The following is a 21,354-nucleotide window of genomic DNA, read 5'->3' as shown; positions in this document are numbered from 1 at the left end:
GTTGTGGTCCTCTCTGTGCACCTATAGACTCAGTCAGCCCGGTGTTGCAACTCTTTGTTCTCCGTTCAGTCCCAAGTCTTAAAAAAAAGAAAATATTTTTGTTTTCTAAGTTTTTACTGTTTTATTATTTAAATCCTGTGGTGGTGATGATGATGATGACGACGACGATGCTGTTGATGACAATGAGTATTTTATTGATATTATAGAAGGAGAAAGGAAACTTGCACACCATGTACGTAGGCCTTTTGTATTTTCTTTTGTTCATTTCTCTCAGTATTTGATGAGAACAAGCACAATGTGGGCGAAACGGCGCCACAGACTCACCTGCCCTCAAGTATGAGACTGGAAAAAGGCTTTTGATGACTTTGTTCATACTGGTGTTGTGTCCCCAACCCAAGACGTTGGGAGACATATAGCAAAATTACAAATCCAACCACTTTTTATGCCCCTATTTCCTTCAAATCTGAGGTAAACCATGTTAAAGGCACTAGCAACATGATAAATAAACCATCTTTATCTTAAAACTTTGCAAATGAATCAAGAAAATCTAACAGATAACTCCAGTGTGACCAAGGTACAGTTTTCTCTGTTGGAGACCGTTGGAACTTGGGGATCATTCACAAAACAGGCCAACAACTGTAAATGTGCCACCTGGATTTACATAGATATAAAAACAATGTAGTGGTAACTATTAGTCCATCCTATGCTTTGTGAACCGCCCAAGTATGCATGAAATGTGATCTCTATAAATCCGTTTTTTGTTTGTTTTTTCATTTGGAAAAAAAGAAGAAAATATGAATGGTGGTACATTTATTATAGTGGTTTGTTTCCATGAAGATTCCCCTTTTCTATATATGAAAGGTTGGACGTGATGTGAAAGTATAAGTGTGGGGTTGTCCTGGAATATGAAACCTGAGCTAGATGAGGTTATCCAGGAAGCATCCGGTAGGCCTTTGTATGGTAGATAATTGTGTCTTTGCAGGGAGGATTTGGTTGAATATCAGTTGTTGCTTTCTATCCACTCTGTCCGCTCTCCACTCCGTTCTGATTTAAAAGCTGGAAGTAAAATCATTCAACTAAACAATCGAGTGTGACATCTTATGCAACTTCCCGCTGTGTTTGTGTTCGCTGCCCATGTCGACGGCGTTGTCGTCGGCGTTGCGGAGGCACTCGGTCGTCCAAGGCAACTGGACGTTTAATAGAGGCGCAGGCGTTTGGTCGCCACATTGAAACTTCAGTTACACTGTGATTAAGGGAGTTAGCCGACATCGTTTCTAACACACAATGTGATCGAAAAAGCTACTTGGATGAGAAGAGAAGGATGAGAGTCCAGTTGCCTTGAACTTCTACTGCCAGACAGCTAAAGGCCGATTCCTTTCCTGAAGGTTTAAGTGAATGTTACCCTTAATTGTGTTAAAAATGAACAGAAAGTCCCTGTGGGAGAATTACTACACATCACAACAACACATCTGAATGCCAAAGACAGGTCAAACTCATCTTTGTAGTAGATTGTTCTTATAAAGATTGTTTACTCTTTTTTAATATATATACAGTACAGTCATTTAAATAGAAACAATAAAGCGTGTGGTAATTAATCACAACATATAGATTTGTAAGTTTCACATAGATGGATAAAATAGTAGAAACACCTTTAAATAAACTACTGCACGTTTGAGGCTGTAGTTTGAAATCCTGACCTTGAAACACGGCAAGACTCACACGGCTAATAACTTTACGCCGGGTCGCCATTTTTGTAAGGTGTTTCTGTTATTTTGTCCACTCATCAAACCGTTCACACAGCTTACGGAGACCAGCAGAAAGGGGCGTCGCTGAGGAAAAGGCTCCTCTTACTGAAAGGTAAGGTTCAATGCTCATTTCCACTGTTCTGCATGATGGGTGCACGCGTGTGTCAGGGAGGCACGACTCTTATTCACAGGTTATAGAAAACAAGTTGTGTTGTCGCAGTGATGTCTCCTCAAAAGTTCATGAGAATGTATGTGACCTTTGTCCTACGAGTCTGTTCAATACTTTTATTTGTCATCTCTAATTGCTGGTAAGTAAATATTTTGAAACTTATTTGAACACTGATTTCAGCCCTTTGCAGGGCCGTTTGGGGGAATTGACATCACTGCCTGACAACACCAGACTCTCTGTTAGAAGAATAAATAATGGTGTAAGGAAACCATGCAGGTGGAGCTGAACTCTATGCCCATTGTCACAAAATTGTCTTTGTAATGAATGCAACTGCAATGAAAGTGTACCAACTGCAGCAGTGACGGCCACAAGCTCCACTTTCAAACTACAAAAACATTTCATATCGGTCCACAGGTTGAACTGAAATCCATATTCTACTTCAACAGGAACCTTTATTCAGTCACAGGTTTATCCTGCTTGCCAAGCTTGTATTCCCGTTTGATTCTGGCGTAGGGGCCGATGCTGTCGTCAAACACAAAGTCCCATAATACCCTGGTCCAGGAGGTGTGCTGGGGCAGGGAGTCGTAATATTCTGCAGCAATTTGCTTCACCTGGCAACAAAAAGTCGCAAGTCAGAGTCGAGCACAATACAACACACATTTCACTATTAACAGTATCTAGCGCTTTTTCAGTGACTCCTCGGTAGCGGACAGTAGTGTGAGCGGGACGAGCTCTGATTTCACTATGAAAATCATTCAAATGCACAGAGGGAGGGAGGCGGCCATTTCACTGCTTTGGTTAACAACAGCAGCGAAACCCATTACAGCACCTATACAGGCCTCTTAACCTTATCTTATAATGCTTAAAAGGTGTCCTTCTGGCACAGCTGTGACATACTGTAGATTCACGATTCAGTATCATCACACCCTTGTGTAATAAACGGGTGTGTACATCGTGCAGCTTCTGTATCTTCATGCTCTGGTGGGGCTATTCAGAGCCAGCAGTTAATCAGTTACAAATGCTGTGCTTTCATCCGATAAGTATTGGCACTTGACTGCACACACCTCTGGTTGTGGTGTAAATGTTGTAAGTCTCATTGTCAACCACAACAAATCTGTACTTGTTAAACAAATTCCTTAAAGCGAATAATAGGTCTGACCCCATGTCTCACCTGAGGTAGTTTACTGCCAGGTATGCTGGGGAAGTCATGATGCTCCATGTGATAGCCAACGTTGAAAGTGATGCAGTTCAGTGGTCCATAGTAAGAGTACGTCTCGTGTCCCTTCAGAAACATGTAATGCTCAGCGATGAAATGTCCAGAGATGGGATGCAGTCCCATACACAGAATTGATCCTGCAATTAGGTAAACAATAGGCTTCCACCCCCATAGGTAGTAGATAATCAGGTCGGCTGTTAACTGAACCACTGCGTTCTGGATCTCCAACTGGCAGACTGGCTTTGGATTGACCACTAGGGGACGTATGGCATAAAACAAGGGCTGGAGGAAGAGCCAGAGTATCTTCCTGGCTGGGGTGCAGAAGAACCATCCCTCTAAGTCCGTAGGGATGTCAACATCCAGTTTGTCGCCTCCCAGATACCGATGATGGTCTGTGTGGTATTTTTTAAAGGAGGCGGAGTAAGGCACCCCGATGGGCACGTTGGCCCACATAGCAAACCAGCGGTTCCACTTTGCCAACTTGTTGCCAAAGGCTACGTTGTGCGAGATGTCGTGGATGGCGAGGGTCAAGGAGTGGTTAATGCAGCCACCAAAACCATATGCCCAGAAAAAGACCCACTTCCAGGGGAGGTTGTGGACCATGTAGCAGGCCAGGAGCTGTGTTAGAACCATGCCTGAAACCACCCACTTCAGGTGGGGGTCTGGACCCATCAGAGCCTTGATCTCTGGATACTTTGCTGAGGAGAGAATCGAGTGGAAAAAGGGGGGGAGAGAATAAACACATTTTTTTATCACTTGTGCATGGACAAACATTGTGTAGTACCTTAAGAAGATGAATACAGAATGAATTCAATTTACTAGGACTAATTTCCTGTCAATTTATGATTTACTTTTCAATTTCTTCAATGGAAATCAGTGAGATGTACTGAGACAACACTGCATCTCATAGATCACATTGAAGCTGTGTGGGTGCCAGCTCTTCTCCTGGGAAGAGCCGTGTTGACAGGACTCTGTTTTAATTGGCGGAGGTGTCAACTCCTGATGGACACAGAACACGGGAGATGCACAAACTAGGCGAGCGTTCACCAACATCCATCATTACAAAGGAGTACACATTTACAATAACAACGTAATCCACTCCTAAAGGGTCCGTGGCGAGCTCTGCATGTACTGAGTGATGGCACAGGCAAATCTCTCTCTCACTCATTTGACTTGTGTAACGCCTCTATGCAAATGTGACCAACAAAGGACTTAGAGACTGGTTTCAATGGCATTCCTGCCGCTGGCACGTCTCCACCCAACAGACCAAACCCTGTTTTACTCGGTTAACGTTTATCCAGGATTAAGTCAGAGGAATTCACTTGTGCTCCCCTGCAGGCGAGGATCTGACACTGCTACTATATCACCTATTATTTGACGTACAGTTATAGTTGTAGCAGGGATGCCTTTTACGACATGCAGTATAATTTCAGTATACTTTCAAGGTGTGCTTACAGTCATGTTTAGAGGCTGTATGTCTCTAGCTGTAGCCCACCTTTGTCGGGACATAAAGTTAAATCAGTAACCAGACATCGTAAAATGAAGCATGGTAAACATCGTATTGCAATCTGGCTCTTTATAGAGACTCTGAATGACCATCAAAGAGACAAATCATTTTTTTCACATGTTGGTCAGTGCTTTGAATTCAGATTCAACTCGACACAATCATTAGTCATTCATTTGACCCTATGGGCTCCCATAGCGGAAGCTTCTGACGTCCTTTGAACCCATTACTACATGCAGTTTATGACACGTGAAGCAAGTCTGCACCCTGGCTCTGCAGATATGCCATGTTCAGTAAACAAGCTGTCATTCGAAGTATTTCACCCAAGAATAAGCAAGGTAGTGAAGCACATTTTCTTCTTTATGATCTGGCACTGGTCCCTCTCCCCTCTGGATGAGGATAATTAAAGCAAAACTCTTCAATAATGCAACAATAGGTGGTGTCACGCATCCCATCACCTTCTGAATGCCTCTTTCACACCAGAGCAATCATGCGACAGCCAATGTAAACTAAACAGTAAATTAAGCCTTGCTATGTTAAATACTAAAGTTTAACATAGACTTAGACTGTCATCAACCAAAGTAAGGATATCTGATATTGCTTGTGATTTGGTAAACGAAGACCCTTTCAAGGAACCGCTTGGGTCCTGTGACTGTCACAAAGCTTTTCTTTTCACTTCATGTCCCTGCATTGTATTTGTGTTTGTCATGAGTGGGGAATGTGTCTTGTTACCTAGCAAGCCCCAAGGCATTGTCAGCTGCACCTGCCATCAATATGCTGGTATTGTTTCATGTGTCAGGGGGAAAGATGGCAAAGAGGCTCAGATAAGAGGAAAGTCCACCTATCTGAGCTGAATTCAATGCATCAGCTCGAATTTTGTTATCATTACAATCACTGACATGCTTTACCAAGTGCAGTGCTTCCTGGATTTCATTCTGCCTTACTACGAATATGGGAGGAAAGTTTTCCAGTGTGACCGGTCACATTTCCTCTGCAGTATTTGGTCATTCTACACTCTGCTCGACAACTTCTTTCAAAAGATCATGAAACTGATGCAGCTTAGAGTAATATGAATTAAATATGCTTTTATTTTTAAAGCTCAGACCTCAAATTGCCTCATTTTTTGGAGTACATATAATTGAAAAAGGGATTGGGTAACTTACCATTTCCATCACTGTTTGTGTTTGCTTTATCACTTCAATCGTGCCAGTTTCTGCCCCTAGCCTGCATCTATTGTGTACGATAGCTTGTTAAGCAAGACTTCGTGAACAGGTTCTACCGGATAGGATTTTATAAGTCGGCTTTTGGAAGTTAAAAAAAAACTCGCACAACACGATACGTTTCATACGAACTAAGCAGATATGTGAATAATTAGATTCCTCAGTAATGATATGTTGAATGATCTTACCCAGGATTTCTTTTCTTCTGGAGGTGTGTGGTTGGTCATTGTAGACCCATTCAAAGTCGCCTCTTCCACCTGTTTTCCCCATGACTGTCATTGGAGTGAGCGAAGCGACCTGCTCTGTGGCGTTATGTGTGTCATCCAACCTGCACCTCCGGGCCACACCCACGCACACAGGCTGGAGGTGAAGGTGTGATCGCAGGCCTCGCCCCCAAGTGACGGCAGGCTGCACCTGCTGAAATTCATGCAATATACAGTACTCTGCAATAGATGCCATCCTTTCATCGGGCTCGGTTCGATTCCGGGGTCCTCCGAGAGATCCTTTTGAAGGGTTGTTGAGCAAGGCACTGAACCCCTAACTGTTCCTGATGTGCTGGTGGACGCCTTGCATGATTATGCCCCTGCACACATTAGTGTATGAATGGGTGAATGTGAGGTTAATGCAAAGCGTTATATAAGAATGGTCTATTTTACAGGGGTGGAAATAGAACTGCGCAGGCGTAAAATGTAAAATACATAAATGTATGAATCCCAAAATACAATAATTAGCTTGCGATTTACGACAATTTGCGAGTACGGTTACTTCTGATATAACACCGTTGCAGAGATACACATTTGAGTTTTCAGTAAACATAAACCCGTAATATTTCTTAGTTTCTTAATAGGTACTTACAGAGGTTATACAGTACAACCATTTAGCGACCTTTGATACCTGTCACAATCATTTGTTTTGCAAAACACGACGCGTGTAATGTTAAAAAAACAACCTTTATTTGGTTTTAGTTTGAGTCAATACTAAAACTACAACACAGAAGATTATGACCTATTATATAAGAAATACGTCCAAAACAATCTACAAAAGTACAAATACTTAGTATGGGAGTGTTGTTTCCTGCCTTAAACATATTTGACATACAAGCCACAACCCAATTAAACACACGATTTTGACGTACTCAGTGCTCTTAGTATAATGGCCAAATTGGACTTTGTATAGGTCATTTACAAATGTTACTTGGACAATTCTATTTTACGTAATAAATACATTTTTGGTCACATCAAAATATGTCATGTTCAGTTCATCCACTTGTTAACGTTACTCCTTTGGTCCAAATCACGCGAGACTTGATAACTGGAGCATTGTGGCGACGAGAGTACTAACAGTAGAGTTGTTGTCGGTGAGGAAGAGGAAGGCTGAGAGTAGAAAGGAGGTTAAACGGAGCACAAAAATAGGCATAAAAGTAAGAGGAAGGACTACATTTATGATGGCATCGGGGGACACCCTGTACATTGGATCGGACGGCTCGGAAATGCCAGCCGAAATAGTGGAACTCCACGAAATCGAAGTCGAGACAATCGAGACAACAGTTGTTGGAGACGACGATGAGCACCAGCCTATGATCGCCCTGCAGCCTCTGGACACGGACGATCCAAACTCACTTCACCCGCACCAGGAGGTGATTTTAGTCCAGACAAGGGAGGAGGTGGTGGGCGAGGATGACTCCGAACTACACACGGATGATGGTTACGAGGACCAGATCCTCATCCCGGTGCCCGCCGTGGAGGAGGACTATATCGAACAGACTCTGGTTACTGTCGCCGGCAAAAGCTCGTCGACAGGCCGGATGAAGAAGGGTGGAAGCGGAAAGAAAGCGGGGAAAAAGAGCTATCTGAGCGGCGGAGAGATGGGCAGAAAATGGGAACAGAAACAGGTTCAGATAAAGACTTTGGAGGGGGAGTTTTCTGTTACGATGTGGGCATCGGGTAAGTTCAGAGTCCTAGAGTGAAATCCTGCAAGCTGGCCTCTCGTATTGTTCTCGCTGCATGTGTTGTGTGGCTAGGCCCTGTTGGGGCCTTGTCTTCCGCTAAAGTTGCAACTATTTCTCAACTCTGAGCCACTTAAACTCCTTTTGAAATGTTTTTGTTTTTATGGGAAGCCATGTTTTGTGGGTAGATGGGCGCCGCCATATTTCCCCGGTCTAGAAAGTATGGCGGCCCGAAAAAATGGCGTTTATTTGGCCGAGGAAGATGGCGGCTAGAGTGGAAGCGAGCGCAGCTGGCTCCGCTAGGCCGCTGTGGCGCAGTTCACTTAACGTGAACAGAGGAGGTGCTGCCTTCAGGGACCGTCTGAACATCTTTCAGACGGTCATACTTTCCACACTTTAAACAAGTCTCACTGATATCTGTGTATAATAATTGAAGCTGTATATACACATTATAGGCATATATATATATAAATATATATTTATATATAGTTTTAAAGGCAGAATTGTGGGTGCTGGTGCTGTATGTTACACAGAAAAAAGGTGGCAGAACAGAGAATATTTACAAATCTTAAAATGATACTTTGTAAAATGGAGACAGGATCCATAATTAACTTTATTCGCCTTGTGAAATTGGTTTATGTGGTAACGCGTACATGAACGGGACATTTACACGGTTTATCACCTTTTGCGTGAATTTTCCCCTTAACGATTTTGTGATTCTGCGTGCTTGTTATCAAAAATAATCAAAGATCTTTCAATTACCCGTTAATGTTTAGAAATACAGTTGTTGTTTTTTAAACCAATCTGCCAGTTACGGATGGGTTTTTACAAACGCTCGGTTTTTCATGTAGTTATGACGCACTTGGTTCTAAATGTGGCGTAGCAATTATGAAGACATAAATATTGTAGGTGTTTTGTGGTTGTTGGTATTTTTTGGCAGTTTAACCATTGAAGCTGCAGATTAAAACTTTGATATGCTAAATTTGATCTATCAAGCCAAAACGAACAATTCAGAGAATAAACAGTGAAATAAAGACACAAAAACGTTATTAATTTTGCACATGGCTTTTTTATTATGACATTTATACTTGCATTTATGAGATGGGGTGAATCATGTAATAAAGGTCTGAAGCAGAATCAAACGGGAGGTTCACAACTAAATAATATTCATTGTGTTCAGCAGGTGATCGTCTTGTACATACATTTCTGAACAATAACACAATCGCTACTGTGCCAAAATATGTGTCTCAACAATACACAATGGGTGTATCCTGTTGGTGTTTGATGCGGTTAATGTGATACTAGTGCCTTTGTGTGGAGCAATGTGCTGTTTAAGGAACTAGGAAGTTGTCTTGTGGCCTAAAGTAAACATTCCCGCTCTCACAGTATCTGGTGATCTACCATGGATCAGCAGTGACTTGTCTTTTCTGATAGACTGGCATTCTTCAAGTCCTTTGATTGTGTTGTGGTACTGATGTAATTATTGACCCCTCCTTTTAAACTCTCTGTCCAACTCATGCAGATGACAAGAAGGACATAGATCACGAGGAACAGATCACAGGCGAAAACTCTCCCCCAGATTATTCTGAATACATGACAGGGAAGAAGCTTCCACCAGGGGGCATCCCAGGCATTGACCTGTCTGACCCGAAGCAGCTGGCAGAGTTTGCACGGTAAGTCCAAAGTTGAATGTTTCTGTTCATTGTAGCTAAGGGATGCAGAGTCAAAGTCGTTAAAGCAAATGTTTCCAGAGCAGTTTGAAAATCCAATAGAGTAAAAAAAGGGTTGTGAAGAAGGAAGTGAAAATGAAAGCTATTGTTTCTTTGTTTTGTATTAGGTGTTTGTACATATGTGAAGATTGTAACAGAGAATCGTTTTTCTGGCTTTCCCCTTGCAGAATGAAACCAAGGAAAGTAAAAGAAGATGAAGCCCCCAGGACGATAGCCTGTCCGCACAAAGTGAGTAAGGGCCAGTTCTCACTAGTTAGTGTCAGCCAGGCTAATAGTAGCCTGGCTGACACTCTCTGGCTTCTGTTTAATGTAAACAAACAGTAGCACACCCTGCTGTCTGCCTTTATACTGCTGCCATATCTGCCTGTATATGGTGTTTGCTTTTGAAATAAAAAAGAAATTATTTTTTTGCCTGTGCTTCCTGACTGCAGCTTCTCTTCTTTAAAATGCACTGTTAAGTGAATGTGTCCCTGGTGATCAGTTAGTTGTTTTTCCCCTCTCCAGGGATGTACCAAGATGTTCAGAGACAACTCGGCGATGAGAAAGCACTTACACACCCATGGGCCTCGTGTGCATGTGTGTGCTGAGTGCGGTAAAGCCTTTGTGGAGAGCTCAAAGCTGAAGAGGCATCAACTTGTACACACAGGAGAGAAACCTTTCCAGGTGGGTTCCTTCTCTATACAGCACTTTATTTTCATGCTTTGAGATGAGAGAAATGGGTTGATACATAAACTCACCTGGGATTTGTCATCTTAAATGGCTGTGTTTGAAACACCTCGTCTCTTGTGTGCCTTTTCTCCAGTGTACATTCGAGGGCTGTGGCAAGCGCTTCTCTCTGGACTTTAACTTGCGCACACATGTGCGTATACACACTGGAGACCGTCCCTATGTGTGCCCATTTGACGGTTGCAACAAGAAATTCGCCCAGTCAACCAACTTGAAGTCTCACATCCTCACACACGCCAAAGCCAAAAACAACCAATGAACTGAGCTGACCAATCAGACAATCGACTTCAAGGTGAGCGTACACTGGAGGATTTGACCCGAATCTCCACGCCTTTCAACAACTATCCTCCAGCCTGCTGGGCTGAGGTATGAAATCCCCTTTGTATCGTCTTTAGAAAAAAAGCTTTGAAGAGAGAAATAATCCATTTCTCAGACTTTGTGTATGGAGGTGAGAACAAGGAACTTTGGAGAGAACCCTCCCCCTCCGACATGGCGCTACCTGGATGGAACTATTTAGATTTTCTTCTTGTGAAGATGTTAAATAATGGATTTGTCGCTAAAAACGTATTTATACCTTGAAACAGCCAGACAATTTTGCTATGTAACTCCAATTTGCATCTGCCCTCGGCACCAATACACCTTTTCAATTTTGTACTTTCCAAGTGTGCATATTGTACACTTAGTTTGACACGAGCTTTGTGGAAACGTATGTAGTAACTCTTTCCCTGTAGCCGATCATGGAGGAGGTTTCAGTTTGTTTTACCTGCCCTCCCCGTGTGTGTGTGTGTGTGTGTGTGTGTGTGTGTGTGTGTGTGTGTGTGTGTGTGTGTGTGTGTGTGTGTGTGTGTGTGTGTGTGTGTGTGTGTGTGTGTGTGTGTGTGTGTGTGTGTGTGTGTGTGTGTGTGTGTGTGTGTGTGTGTGTGTGTGTGTGTGTGTGTGTGTGTGTGTGTGTGTGTGTGTGTGTGTGTGTGTGTGTGTGTGTGTGTGTGTGTGTGTGTGTGTGTGTGTGTGTGTGTGTGTGTGTGTGTGTGTGTGTGTGTGTGGAATGGATGGGGTGGTCTTTACATATTAATTTTGTATAATGCAATATCAGAATCAGTGTAGATAATAGACATGTGGTTTGAATAGTGATTCGTTATTAAAATGTATTTCCCCTTGCACTAACAACAAGTGTCATATGTCCTTATGCCACATTCAACAAACAGAAGCCGAGTCAACCATTAACTCAAAAGGTCACCTGGTTCCAATTTGTCCGAAACAGTTTTCCATTTTGTACATATTTACCAGTTGGGTGGATTTTCTCCTGCCAGCTGTTTTACCTTGGGTTGTTTAGGACAGAAGAAGTTAAATCTATCATAGTGTGTGTGTTAAAGTAAAGGTTTAAAAATAAATAAATAGTGCAATTATTTTATTTTATTCAAGTACACAAGTGACAGTAGATACAGTGAAATGAACATTCAACACTTCTCAGCCTCGTGAGGCTTTCATAACATCTGGAGCATTGGAGGAAACAACAAATTCAACTGCTTGATCATATATTTGTTCCTTTTCTGTAGCAGCTTCTCTCACAATCTGTAATAATTCAAAACTAGGAGTGAAAAATGTTGAGACATTGTGGAAAAACTTGTGTACTTCTCACTAAAAACATTTAACAATTGAGAGATTGCCAGTAAAAATTCACACTCTGAAAGCAAACACAGCAGAGGCAGTTACATCAGAATCATCTGATCCTTGGGACACAAAATAAAATCAGTGCAATTAGGCTGGTGGGTAGATTTGCTGAAACCAGTAGACCGGGCGCATATTAGATCTCGTTTGGCTGCTTAAAAGTCACAGAACATGGTAACACGTATTGCAAGGAGTTCAACAAAACAAGTTTTTTAGGTTCTTATCCTAAGCCAACATGTCCTTCTTCAGGAAGCAAGTGGCATTTTTGAATGAGCATGCAGGTATGTTCATTACATTGAAGTATGTCTTCATCCTTGTACCTGTAAGTCCCTGTGGCAGCGTGTGTATTCACTAGACTGGTTCATAAATAGAATGGTTTTGTCTTAATGTCAAATCTATTTTCAGCAAGTGAGGTTTATGTTCATCTGCAATGTGATTTGTCATTTACCTGTTTGTTTATTCTACATAGTATTTGATTTATCCACACATCTTTGCTGCATATTTAGTGGCATTCATGAAAAGTCTTAAGATTGCTGTTCAGCTTTAACACCGTTCTGTCAAAAGGTTAGAGTTCAGTCAACTGAAGAATTGAGACTTCCAAATGCCACCAGCCCTAAACTGAAGAACAAGCTTTAAGCCATGTGAGGTAAAGCTAATCCGATATGTGTGAAAGTAACATTTATTGCCTTGAGTTTAAACTTTGCTACACACCTCAACTTGAAATGGATGTGGGCCTATAAAAAGAGGCATAAAATTAGAATGTAGGTCGGTTTGTTCTGCACCTGGTCAGCACTTGGATTCTGGCACTAGCTGCTCTTGGAGCAGAAGCTTCCCTGATGAGCTCACATTCATGAGGTGCAGTGGTTCACTTCTCCAGCAGGGCGGCCAGCAGTGCTGGGTAGTTTGGCGTTCCCCAACCCGTCACAGGGTCCCATGATGGTGCAGCACAGAAACCTCGACCCTGAACTTGTTCATCAATGCAGCTCAGATGGCAGCCTTCAGTCACCTGGAGACCAGGATGCAGAGCAAGAGAGCAAAAGGTGTTAAAGTCAAAGAGTTTTACTTTCAAAAAGGCTGATTCTTCTAGCAGACAAATCAAAGAGTCATGAGCAGACTTGCATCGAACAGAGCCTGTCCGTTGAGTTTGTACAGGCGAGGGTTGAGGAAGCCGAGGACAGGCAGGCCCTTCAGCAGCCGCTGGTCGTTGATGAGGGACAGCACGCCTCCAACCACCGGGGTCGACGCCTGGATGAAGGAACCAGTATGGCATCATAACATGAGGCCATTACACATTAGTATGACAACGTTCCATCTGCCCAGACATGTTAAGATGCAACGCTTTAATGTTATGAAACGCCACACTTATCAGCTGGACCTGTGAATGGTTAAAGAATGTTCATTCACTCAAGTATAATTGTTTCTCATATCTTCAGGCAGAATGTGTCAAATGTAAAGATTGACCACATCCCATCTTAATGCAGAAACAAAGCATTTTCTTGCGCCTCCTTACAGAGAACAGTTTCCCCTAAAGTTAATGACATATTTAATTTAAAAAAAAAAAATTTCGACCTTTTATTTCCTTTAAGTTTGCCTGTCAAGTTTATTTCCATGTGTTCAGGGTTGTTGTTTTTTTAAAAACATCTGAATTACGGCAGTTATCTATTTGCTTTGGGTTGGGGAATGATGATAATGAAGTGTTGAGTATTTTACCGAAGTCCCGGACACCCAGGGGATGGGCAGCATGTTGGTGACCACCCAGTAGTTATCAGACAGGGCAGCTATGTCTGGATAGGCTCGGCCACTGGTATTGAAGTACGACTGAGGAGGGAGGTCCGCTGCTCCGGCCTGCAGGTAGCTCTGCACTGCACCAGCCTGGGGAACACGGATATCAAACATCACCTAACACTGTTTGCATTAAATGGAGTTCAAATAGGAGGGGGAAATGGAAACAGCATAACCATAACATATAACACATAACATAACCAAGGAAGTCAGGACAAATGTGATCACCTGGTATTCAGGCATAGGGAAGACGTTGCTGAAACCTCCTCCACTGATGTAATCCGTCACTTCAAAACTCATCTTAAATGGGTTCTTAAATGAGGTTCCTCCTACTGTGGTCACATATGGACTGGGAGAGAATAGCAGGGAAGAGGGCATTAGGCTGAATGTTTAAATTTATCAGTCATTCCAAGACTTGAAGTGGATGATTTCATAATGAATTGGACAAACCGTGCAGAAAAGATTCCGGCAAGAAAAGCGTTGAATCTTTTACCTTGAAGCAGGAAAACTTGGTCTGAAGGAATTTTGTCCCTTAGTCAAATGTCTGCAGCCAGCACCACTGTCACCTACACACAAAACACAATCAGATTAAATGTTTTTGACAGATTTAATGCCAGAATATCTGTAAACTCTCTAGTTTCCATACCTACAGGCCTGTAAGGCAATTGTGCAAAGTTCTCTCTTGTTACAAACCAGAAGCAAAGAGCAGAGAGATCCCCCGGACGCCGGCCTTCATAAACTCAATGTTGATCCGCATCATGTAGGCGGTGGACAGACTGTCCTCATCGTCCCCGTAGCTGACTGTGTGCACCCAGGGCAGGTCAGATATGTTGCTGAGCAGAACCATCCACTCCAGGAAAGGCTCTTGGGTCTCGTGACGACCTGCGAGGAAATGGTGAGTTATTAAAAAGTGGATACTTTTAATTAGAACAGAGACGAGCAGACAATATGCCGGACATGCTCTCTGTCTCCCTCTCTCTCCTACAGACCTGGGTTGGTAAAGACCCATGTGGGGATGTTTGCCCCTGTGCTCATGATGTACTCCACATCCAAACTGGCTTCCAAACCAGCTTTCCCTACTCCCTGGGTGCCCACGACTCGATCCACCTGAGTCAGATGCGGAAAGGTCCTCCCAAACAGGCCCATGAACTCAGACAGGTCTGTAGAGTGGTAATATTGCTCTAAGAACTAAAACAAAAAACAGGTGAGAGTAGGTCGAGCAGCAGTGAGATGAATGGACCTGTGCCAGTCAATAGAAATGCTTAAAAGACTTCATGTTGATCCCGAGCATCACACCTGAGCTACTGCCTGGCTGTTGTTCTGAGCTGATCCCACATCAGCTGTCGTCAGGTTGTATCGGGTCCTCAAAATGGAAGGAGTCACACCAAGATGCAGCGATGCCTTAGAGTGCTTATGATGCAGGTTGGATGAGGCTTTGGTGAGGTCCTGGCCTTTGGGAGGTAAGCGGTGAAGGCCTCCAACTGTGGAAGAAGAAAAATGATGAATAACCGAAGGGGAGATGTTAAAAATGTTAAACATTTTACAGCTAAAAGGAACCGCGCTCACCAAAGTCAAGGTGCTGGCGAACATCATCATGAACAGAGTACGGCGCTGATGACCTCACCACAGATTGGCCGTCCCTGACGTATCGTTGAAACTTGCTACCTGGAAGCAGCTTCTCTGCAACCCTTTACACAAAATCCAAACAAGAACAATCAAGCAAAATGTAAAAGCACTTCCTTCTTTTGGATCATACCAGTATTTGAGTTGCAGTCTCCAACTTGATTTGGCAACCGCAGAAAGAGGAACTGACTCACGAGGCAACAGCTCGCCTTTGTGTGATTTACACAGTGAGAAAGTTGAGCGGATTTGTGCGAATAAGCACAATGAAAAGTTCCTTTGAAAGTTTTGCTTACTCTGCAGTCATGGAGCATTGTAAGAAGTCCCCAGTGCGAACAGTGAGGCAGTTTGTAATCCCGTGACTCTGCAGCCAGTGATGCACCACCTTCTGGCTCAGCGCAGACGGGCGCACCAGAAAAGAGACCTCCTCCAGGCTGAGGTGCTTACCTGCAGAGGGCAAAGAGGCCTTTAACACCATAGCGCTGATTGATACACTTGGGAAATAAGAAAGACTAATGAATAAGGAAATTCATCTTTTCATGAGTATGCATTTAAAACATCCATTTCTAGACAGATTTCTCTAAAAGTGGCCAAATTCTTGTCCTGATGCCGATTGGAGTTTTGTGCGTCACAACAGCCCTACCATATTGTGCCGAGTCAGGGTCTGACACCAGTCTGAGCGTTTCCTCAAGCAGGTCAACATTCTGCTGCTTGAGGGCAAAGGTCAGCTCCAGTTCCTCTGTGGGGCTGACTGCGCCACTGTGAGTCCAGTCCTTTGGTATCCTAAAGGAAGAATAAAAAGAAAAAAGAAAAAAGACATTACTATCCCTAAAGTTTAACAGTATGAAATCATCCATTGTCTGTATAGTTTAATAATAAATACATACATAGAACATATGAACACATCTCGAGGTCCAGACTGAATTATATGGACTTTAATTTTAGACTAAATACAATAGAATCCTTGAGAACATAAACTGCTACATGAACAGTTCCTCCAAACCCATAGAATAAAAAACAGTTCCTGTTTACTGTGTTGAGTAAAGAGTGAGTATTTAGATAAGAAGCACAGGCATCATTCAATTATACTCTACAGAAAACTGTTTTGTAAAGTTTGCTCACAAGACATCCTGATCCTCTTCCAGGTAGCCGCCCCACACTACCGAGCAGAACAATAGAGCGATGATGGAGGTCACCCTGACAGGAGAAATTAAACATTTTAAAAGTAGAACCAAAGCATCAAACCTGTAGATGATCAAACACGTACAGAAACACGTAACAGCAGGAAGGTCATAGACAAACGCAATCTAACGCTAATGTAGGTCACATTAAAACACTGCTGATGATCACGCAGATATCAACAAACTGTATGAACCACAGCACTTCAAAGGCTGTGACGGTGCTTATAAAGTAAAGAAAGAGATCGGCTGCCACATTTAAAGCGCTTTACTAGCTGTCAACACGTTTAATGTGCTAAATTAGCACTATGCTACGTATACCTACCACTGTATGTCAGCACAAACAGCAACCATAAGAACACAAAGCGCGTTACATAAAGAAAACAAAGATCAGGCGTGTTAGAAGTGTTTCCACACTAATGTAGCTATCAGTCAGGTGCCATTTAAAAAAAGAAAAAGAAAAGCTTTGACATAGAAACACTCACAGGCTCTTCATTGTGTCCCGGTCTGCGCTCGTTAGAGCTCGCGTCTGCTGTTTTGTAGCAAACCGAGTCACGTGACGTCGTCATCACGTGACATCTTCGTCGCATGACCGCCACACAAAAACCTCACAACAACAGACGTACACAGTCGTTATGCTCAGGGTTCGTACACCTTTTCCAAGGGCAATTCGTTCAATATTAAATCAGGTGTTAACATAATTATCTATAGAGAGAGCGTGATTAACTAGAAATGCATTTCGTAAGAGAAAATGCACAGTGACATCATTCAGGCACTTCTTCAGCATTTCATTTCAAAGACTTTCAGCAGTTGCCATCACAGCACCTTTATCATAGTTCCAAAAATAATGCAGTTTCATTTCAAGCTGTTTCAAGCACTTTATTCAAAATTCAGGCAAATCTTGAAAACACATCACAATTTTCAAGGATTTCCAGCACCTGTACAAGCCCTGACCATCAAATTCTGTCTTTTAGTAATAAATAGATGTAACTCATAAACACACACATGGTTGTGAAATGAAATTATTTAACAGAACAGCACTTTTGTTGGAGAAAATTAGATAAATGTTTTACCAAACAAAGCACAAAAAGTAGACTATATATAAACACAAAAACACAACTCTTACCAAAGGGACAACCAGATAAACAATTATTTGCACACATTTGTAATGATTACACTCATCAAAAATGTTGTAAACCTTAATAATAAATAACTTATACAGTGCACAAGTTTGCAATATGAAACAAAATGCAACAATGACCTGATAATGGTCCATTGTGTTTCAATTCAAACATTAAGCTTACAAACAAACATGACAGCAACATATGTCCTGTGAAGACAGCGTGGCTACTGCACTTCACATGCTCCATTTATAGAAGCATTCTGTTTTTTTAATTCTTCAAACAAACAAGTTGATGGTTTTGGCCAGCTACATTTTAACTCATCAATTAAAAAAACACAAGAATGTTCTATATTTGATCCTTGGTTCTTTTTAGTGCAACACACACAGTCTGCAAAGCATCTGTTCAATTCATATCGTTAAGTATGAACCAAAAAAACAAAGAAGTCAAATGGATAGAATGTTCTCTGAGATTAATCTTTTAGAGGAAAATAAAAAGTAGGCATTCTGTGTCCATTACACTTTCTATTTGGTCAAACAAGGAGATTTGTTAATATAAAACAACCTCACACTATCCAAGAAACTATGTTTTGTTTCTTTAAAGCCATCACATTCAGGCTTAGCCTCACCTGTCCTTGTGTGTCCTGTAAGGCATGCATTAATTTGCTCTTCCACATAGAAACCATAGCCCTCATGCAAGTGATACTTGCCATTTTGAAACAAGAAAATTCATTAGAGGCATAAGGGTTTGAAATGTAAGCATGCATCGACACTCTCACTAGGATGTGCTTGAGCTGCGGTGTGTAGCTTAAAACAGAGATTCATAATGTGTTTAGATCCCTGTCTTATGATTACAAGATGATGCAGCATCCTGACAGTGGGGTCCAAGCACAGCACGGTTAGATTAGTTGACTTAATGAATTGAAAAGATTGACCCCGGATGGAGAAGGATCGACGCAGCACTGTTGACTACTTCACAAGCAGAAAGCTTGAGATGTTAATATATTTCTCAATAACAATTTTTTTTTCACATTTATCTTTGATTCCTGATGGCTCCTGTCTGACCCCAGGTTGGGACCTATTGAAGAAGTCCACTGACATATTCATCCAGGATGCTCTGATCTTTAAAGCCCCATTGCTCATTGTCTGTATCCTGCAGGGACAGTCGGAGTTTAGTCCACAGTTTGTCGTCTCTGGTGCCGAGTGCCTCCATCAGCAGAGCCGTTTGCTCATTGAGCTGCTGCAGTAGTCCCTGGGTGCGTCTGTTCTCCCTCATCAGTTGCTTTGTGCGTAGGGTGATTCCCAGCAAGCCAGACTGATTGAGAATATTATAGGTGTTGCTGAAACGTTTAAATTTGTCATCGGCCAATGAGGGGCTGTCCTGGTGTTTGTCAGTATGGAGCCATGTGTCAGCCATCACTGTCCTGATGTCAGGTGAGTAGGAGGGCTGAGCACTAACCCCTGTGACCTCGGAGGGACTATTATCAGGAACCTGCACTGGAGTGCTTGATGTTTCAAAGTTGGAGACAGGTGTGATTGGTGTCTGTGGTGCTGGCTGTAGAGTGGGGTTACTGGAGAGCCTGTAGCCATGGTGACGCCTGCGTGACCGTTGGTCATATCCCGAGACTGAACTCCTCACCCTTGAAGATCCCTGCCTCTTAGATGGTGCTTCACCAGGGTGGGGGGCGATTCTAGCGTACGACTTGAGGATGGGCACATAACTTCTTGATTGTCTGCGACTTTCAGGTGCAGCCTTTGTGGAACTGCTGTTGCCATTTGACAAAAGCGGCTGAAAAAGAACCAGCTGGGACTGAGACATGGCTTGGCTGGCCATGGGTGCAGGAAAACTCCACTGTTTGTCTGCTGGAGCCGGAGTGTATGGCTAGAAAGAAAAAAGTGTTTTTATTATCTATTTTATCATTTATACTTCAACATCTGATCTCTAACAAATAATTACACGTCCTTACATAATGAATAGGTGCAACATCTGCAACACTATCAATTTAAGGCTATATCAGTATCACATGTATAAGCAATAACAACATAAGTGACACCAAAAAAAGACTTCTTAGAGGGGATTTTTTATTTGATTGCATTAGACTAAACAGCTTTACTCAATAAATAAGACATTCATTAGACAAAGGTCAAGAGCCAAAAAAAGACCCAAGACAATGAAGATTACAAAAATATTGAGCCAAACCTTGCTGGGCAGAAGGCTAGGCTGCACTTTACCTGCTTTAAGACAAAGTTATTCATGATGATCATAGGTGATACTCCGCCACATGAGCCTCCCATCATGGCAACCTGGTCTTGGCCTAGTATGGACCCGGTCCGACCTACATCTTCCGAGTCGGTCAGGTCAACTGTGCTCAGGTACTCTGAACTGGCATCTGAGGAGAAAGGACAGGCGCCTGTGCGTCATCATCATCGTAAACGTTTCAACAGACAGAAAATATCTCCGGCCAACACAAAAACTTGGAGGTGCGTTTCTGTGCAGCAGGATGTCTGAGGCAAACCTGAGAAGCCTGAATCTCGCTCCAGATCAGACTTAGATGCCCTGCAGTGTTTCACTCTGGTGAACGCCGGCGCCCTGTGTCCTTCCAGTCTACTGAAACTGCTCATGATTGCACCTGGGGGAAAAGTGGCTGGATTTAATTAGAAGGAACGTCTGGAGTCACAGATCACATCAAACACCTCCCCTTCATTACTTACAGTGTATTAATCATTCACATTGCCCAAAGTGAGTCAGACTCCATCTTTCCAGCCATTTTAACAGTTTCCCCCTGAATTCCCATTTAAACGGATGTTATGTAAGCTACCTCCTGGCCACTTTGTTGTGATGACGGGTCCATAGGTCAATGTTATGTCACGCGGCAATCATCTGTGACCTTAACCTGACGTCATCTCAATGTGGGTGTAGCCTTAATCATGTGTTATCATCACTCCTAATTTGTACAAGTAAGTTACATTGTGTATGTATGACGTATTTGTGGAAAGGTTTCAACTTTAAGCATCCAGAGGATGTGTTTACACACACATCTGATTCATTATAGCTCACAGTATCTGGCCTTTAAGAACAACGAGGCTGCAGAATAATTTTTAAATATTGATTAATATGAAAAGCTTCTGATTTGGTTTGATGCCTAAGCATTGCTGCACAATCTTTTGCCAGTGACAGGTTTCTACTAAAAAGGACATTAAGAAGCAAGTTAAGATTTAAAGTTAAGATTTAAATACTGTTTAAACACATATTATACGAAACGGTATAAAATGTGAGGCTGACCTGCATTGATGTTGTTTTAAATTAATTTTACCAGCAACATACATTATTATTAACCAAAATACGGAGGTAATTACTGCAAAACTAAAGCCAAACGCGCCATTAGTGCAGAGAAAATGTTCGCTTTCACGAGTGCATCATCAGCTGTTCTCCTGTCTCCTGCGCCGTTAGCCTAGGTAGCGCTGGAGCTTAGCCACGCCGTGGTAAACAAACTGAATCGATAGTAAGTTGGCAAATAATTATTATTCATGAAGGTCTTACCAAGACGTCGTCCGCTTAAAATAAAAGGTGAGTCCGCAGAACCATCGAAATGTGTAAATTGTTTGGGATTAGCGGTGATGCTGATGTGACGGATAGCTAACTGCGATACGCCTACTGTCTAGGTGCAACAGGTATAAAATGTGCCCTCATCACTGTCTCGCAGGCAGACGAAGGGTTCAGTTTGAGATGA

The 21,354-nt window shown here is 42.5% G+C and overlaps 4 protein-coding genes across 4 annotated transcripts; 1 reads left to right on the top strand and 3 right to left on the bottom strand.

The window, feature by feature from the left end:
• Positions 1 to 1,708: 1,708 nt before the first annotated feature.
• degs2 (delta(4)-desaturase, sphingolipid 2) lies at positions 1,709 to 6,187 on the bottom strand. Its single transcript, XM_076167742.1, has 3 exons — positions 6,043 to 6,187; positions 3,086 to 3,828; positions 1,709 to 2,525 (listed from the first exon to the last, which is right to left on the bottom strand). Exons 1-3 carry the CDS (start codon positions 6,131 to 6,133, stop codon positions 2,367 to 2,369), a joined length of 993 nt encoding a protein of 330 aa, XP_076023857.1. The 5' UTR covers positions 6,134 to 6,187; the 3' UTR covers positions 1,709 to 2,366.
• Positions 6,188 to 7,178: 991 nt separating this feature from the next.
• yy1a (YY1 transcription factor a) lies at positions 7,179 to 10,640 on the top strand. The gene is made up of 5 exons (XM_076167741.1): positions 7,179 to 7,797; positions 9,322 to 9,472; positions 9,697 to 9,757; positions 10,034 to 10,192; positions 10,332 to 10,640. The coding sequence occupies exons 1-5, from the start codon at positions 7,296 to 7,298 to the stop codon at positions 10,512 to 10,514; spliced, it is 1,056 nt and encodes a 351-aa protein (XP_076023856.1). The 5' UTR covers positions 7,179 to 7,295; the 3' UTR covers positions 10,515 to 10,640.
• Positions 10,641 to 11,681: 1,041 nt separating this feature from the next.
• Positions 11,682 to 17,064, bottom strand: tpp1 (tripeptidyl peptidase I). Its single transcript, XM_076167740.1, has 13 exons — positions 16,989 to 17,064; positions 16,448 to 16,522; positions 15,969 to 16,108; positions 15,622 to 15,772; positions 15,272 to 15,393; positions 15,002 to 15,186; positions 14,695 to 14,893; positions 14,399 to 14,587; positions 14,199 to 14,271; positions 13,934 to 14,054; positions 13,634 to 13,795; positions 13,043 to 13,168; positions 11,682 to 12,929 (listed from the first exon to the last, which is right to left on the bottom strand). Exons 1-13 carry the CDS (start codon positions 16,997 to 16,999, stop codon positions 12,789 to 12,791), a joined length of 1,695 nt encoding a protein of 564 aa, XP_076023855.1. The 5' UTR covers positions 17,000 to 17,064; the 3' UTR covers positions 11,682 to 12,788.
• Positions 17,065 to 17,380: 316 nt separating this feature from the next.
• Positions 17,381 to 21,265, bottom strand: LOC143013985 (CLOCK-interacting pacemaker-like). Its single transcript, XM_076167739.1, has 4 exons — positions 21,165 to 21,265; positions 20,140 to 20,253; positions 19,856 to 20,013; positions 17,381 to 19,505 (listed from the first exon to the last, which is right to left on the bottom strand). Exons 2-4 carry the CDS (start codon positions 20,243 to 20,245, stop codon positions 18,702 to 18,704), a joined length of 1,068 nt encoding a protein of 355 aa, XP_076023854.1. The 5' UTR covers positions 20,246 to 20,253; positions 21,165 to 21,265; the 3' UTR covers positions 17,381 to 18,701.
• Between the last annotated feature and the right edge of the window lie 89 nt (positions 21,266 to 21,354).

This window comes from Genypterus blacodes, unplaced genomic scaffold (genome assembly GCF_046128005.1).
Source record: "Genypterus blacodes isolate CSIRO-AG114 ecotype Tasmania unplaced genomic scaffold, CSIRO-AGI_Gbla_v1 ptg000171l_1, whole genome shotgun sequence".
NCBI lineage: Eukaryota > Metazoa > Chordata > Actinopteri > Ophidiiformes > Ophidiidae > Genypterus > Genypterus blacodes.
The sequence above is the reverse complement of the archived record's forward strand: the minus strand, read 5'-3'. Positions and strand labels throughout refer to the sequence as shown.

Coding starts and splice junctions, on each gene's coding strand:
- degs2 (XM_076167742.1), bottom strand. CDS start 6,133: ATGACAGTCATGGGGAAAACAGGTGGAAGAGGCGACTTTGAATGGGTC. Junction 3,829..6,042: donor CAGAAGAAAAGAAATCCTGG/GTAAGATCATTC, acceptor TTCTCTCCTCAG/CAAAGTATCCAGAGATCAAG. Junction 2,526..3,085: donor CTGGCAGTAAACTACCTCAG/GTGAGACATGGG, acceptor TTTTGTTGCCAG/GTGAAGCAAATTGCTGCAGA.
- yy1a (XM_076167741.1), top strand. CDS start 7,296: ATGATGGCATCGGGGGACACCCTGTACATTGGATCGGACGGCTCGGAA. Junction 9,473..9,696: donor CAGCTGGCAGAGTTTGCACG/GTAAGTCCAAAG, acceptor TTCCCCTTGCAG/AATGAAACCAAGGAAAGTAA. Junction 9,758..10,033: donor CGATAGCCTGTCCGCACAAA/GTGAGTAAGGGC, acceptor TCCCCTCTCCAG/GGATGTACCAAGATGTTCAG.
- tpp1 (XM_076167740.1), bottom strand. Junction 15,394..15,621: donor CAATGCTCCATGACTGCAGA/GTAAGCAAAACT, acceptor TTTTGTGTAAAG/GGTTGCAGAGAAGCTGCTTC. Junction 14,055..14,198: donor CCAAGTTTTCCTGCTTCAAG/GTAAAAGATTCA, acceptor ATTCTCTCCCAG/TCCATATGTGACCACAGTAG.
- LOC143013985 (XM_076167739.1), bottom strand. CDS start 20,245: ATGAGCAGTTTCAGTAGACTGGAAGGACACAGGGCGCCGGCGTTCACC. Junction 20,014..20,139: donor GCGAGATTCAGGCTTCTCAG/GTTTGCCTCAGA, acceptor CTTTCTCCTCAG/ATGCCAGTTCAGAGTACCTG. Junction 19,506..19,855: donor ATAACTTTGTCTTAAAGCAG/GTAAAGTGCAGC, acceptor TTTTCTTTCTAG/CCATACACTCCGGCTCCAGC.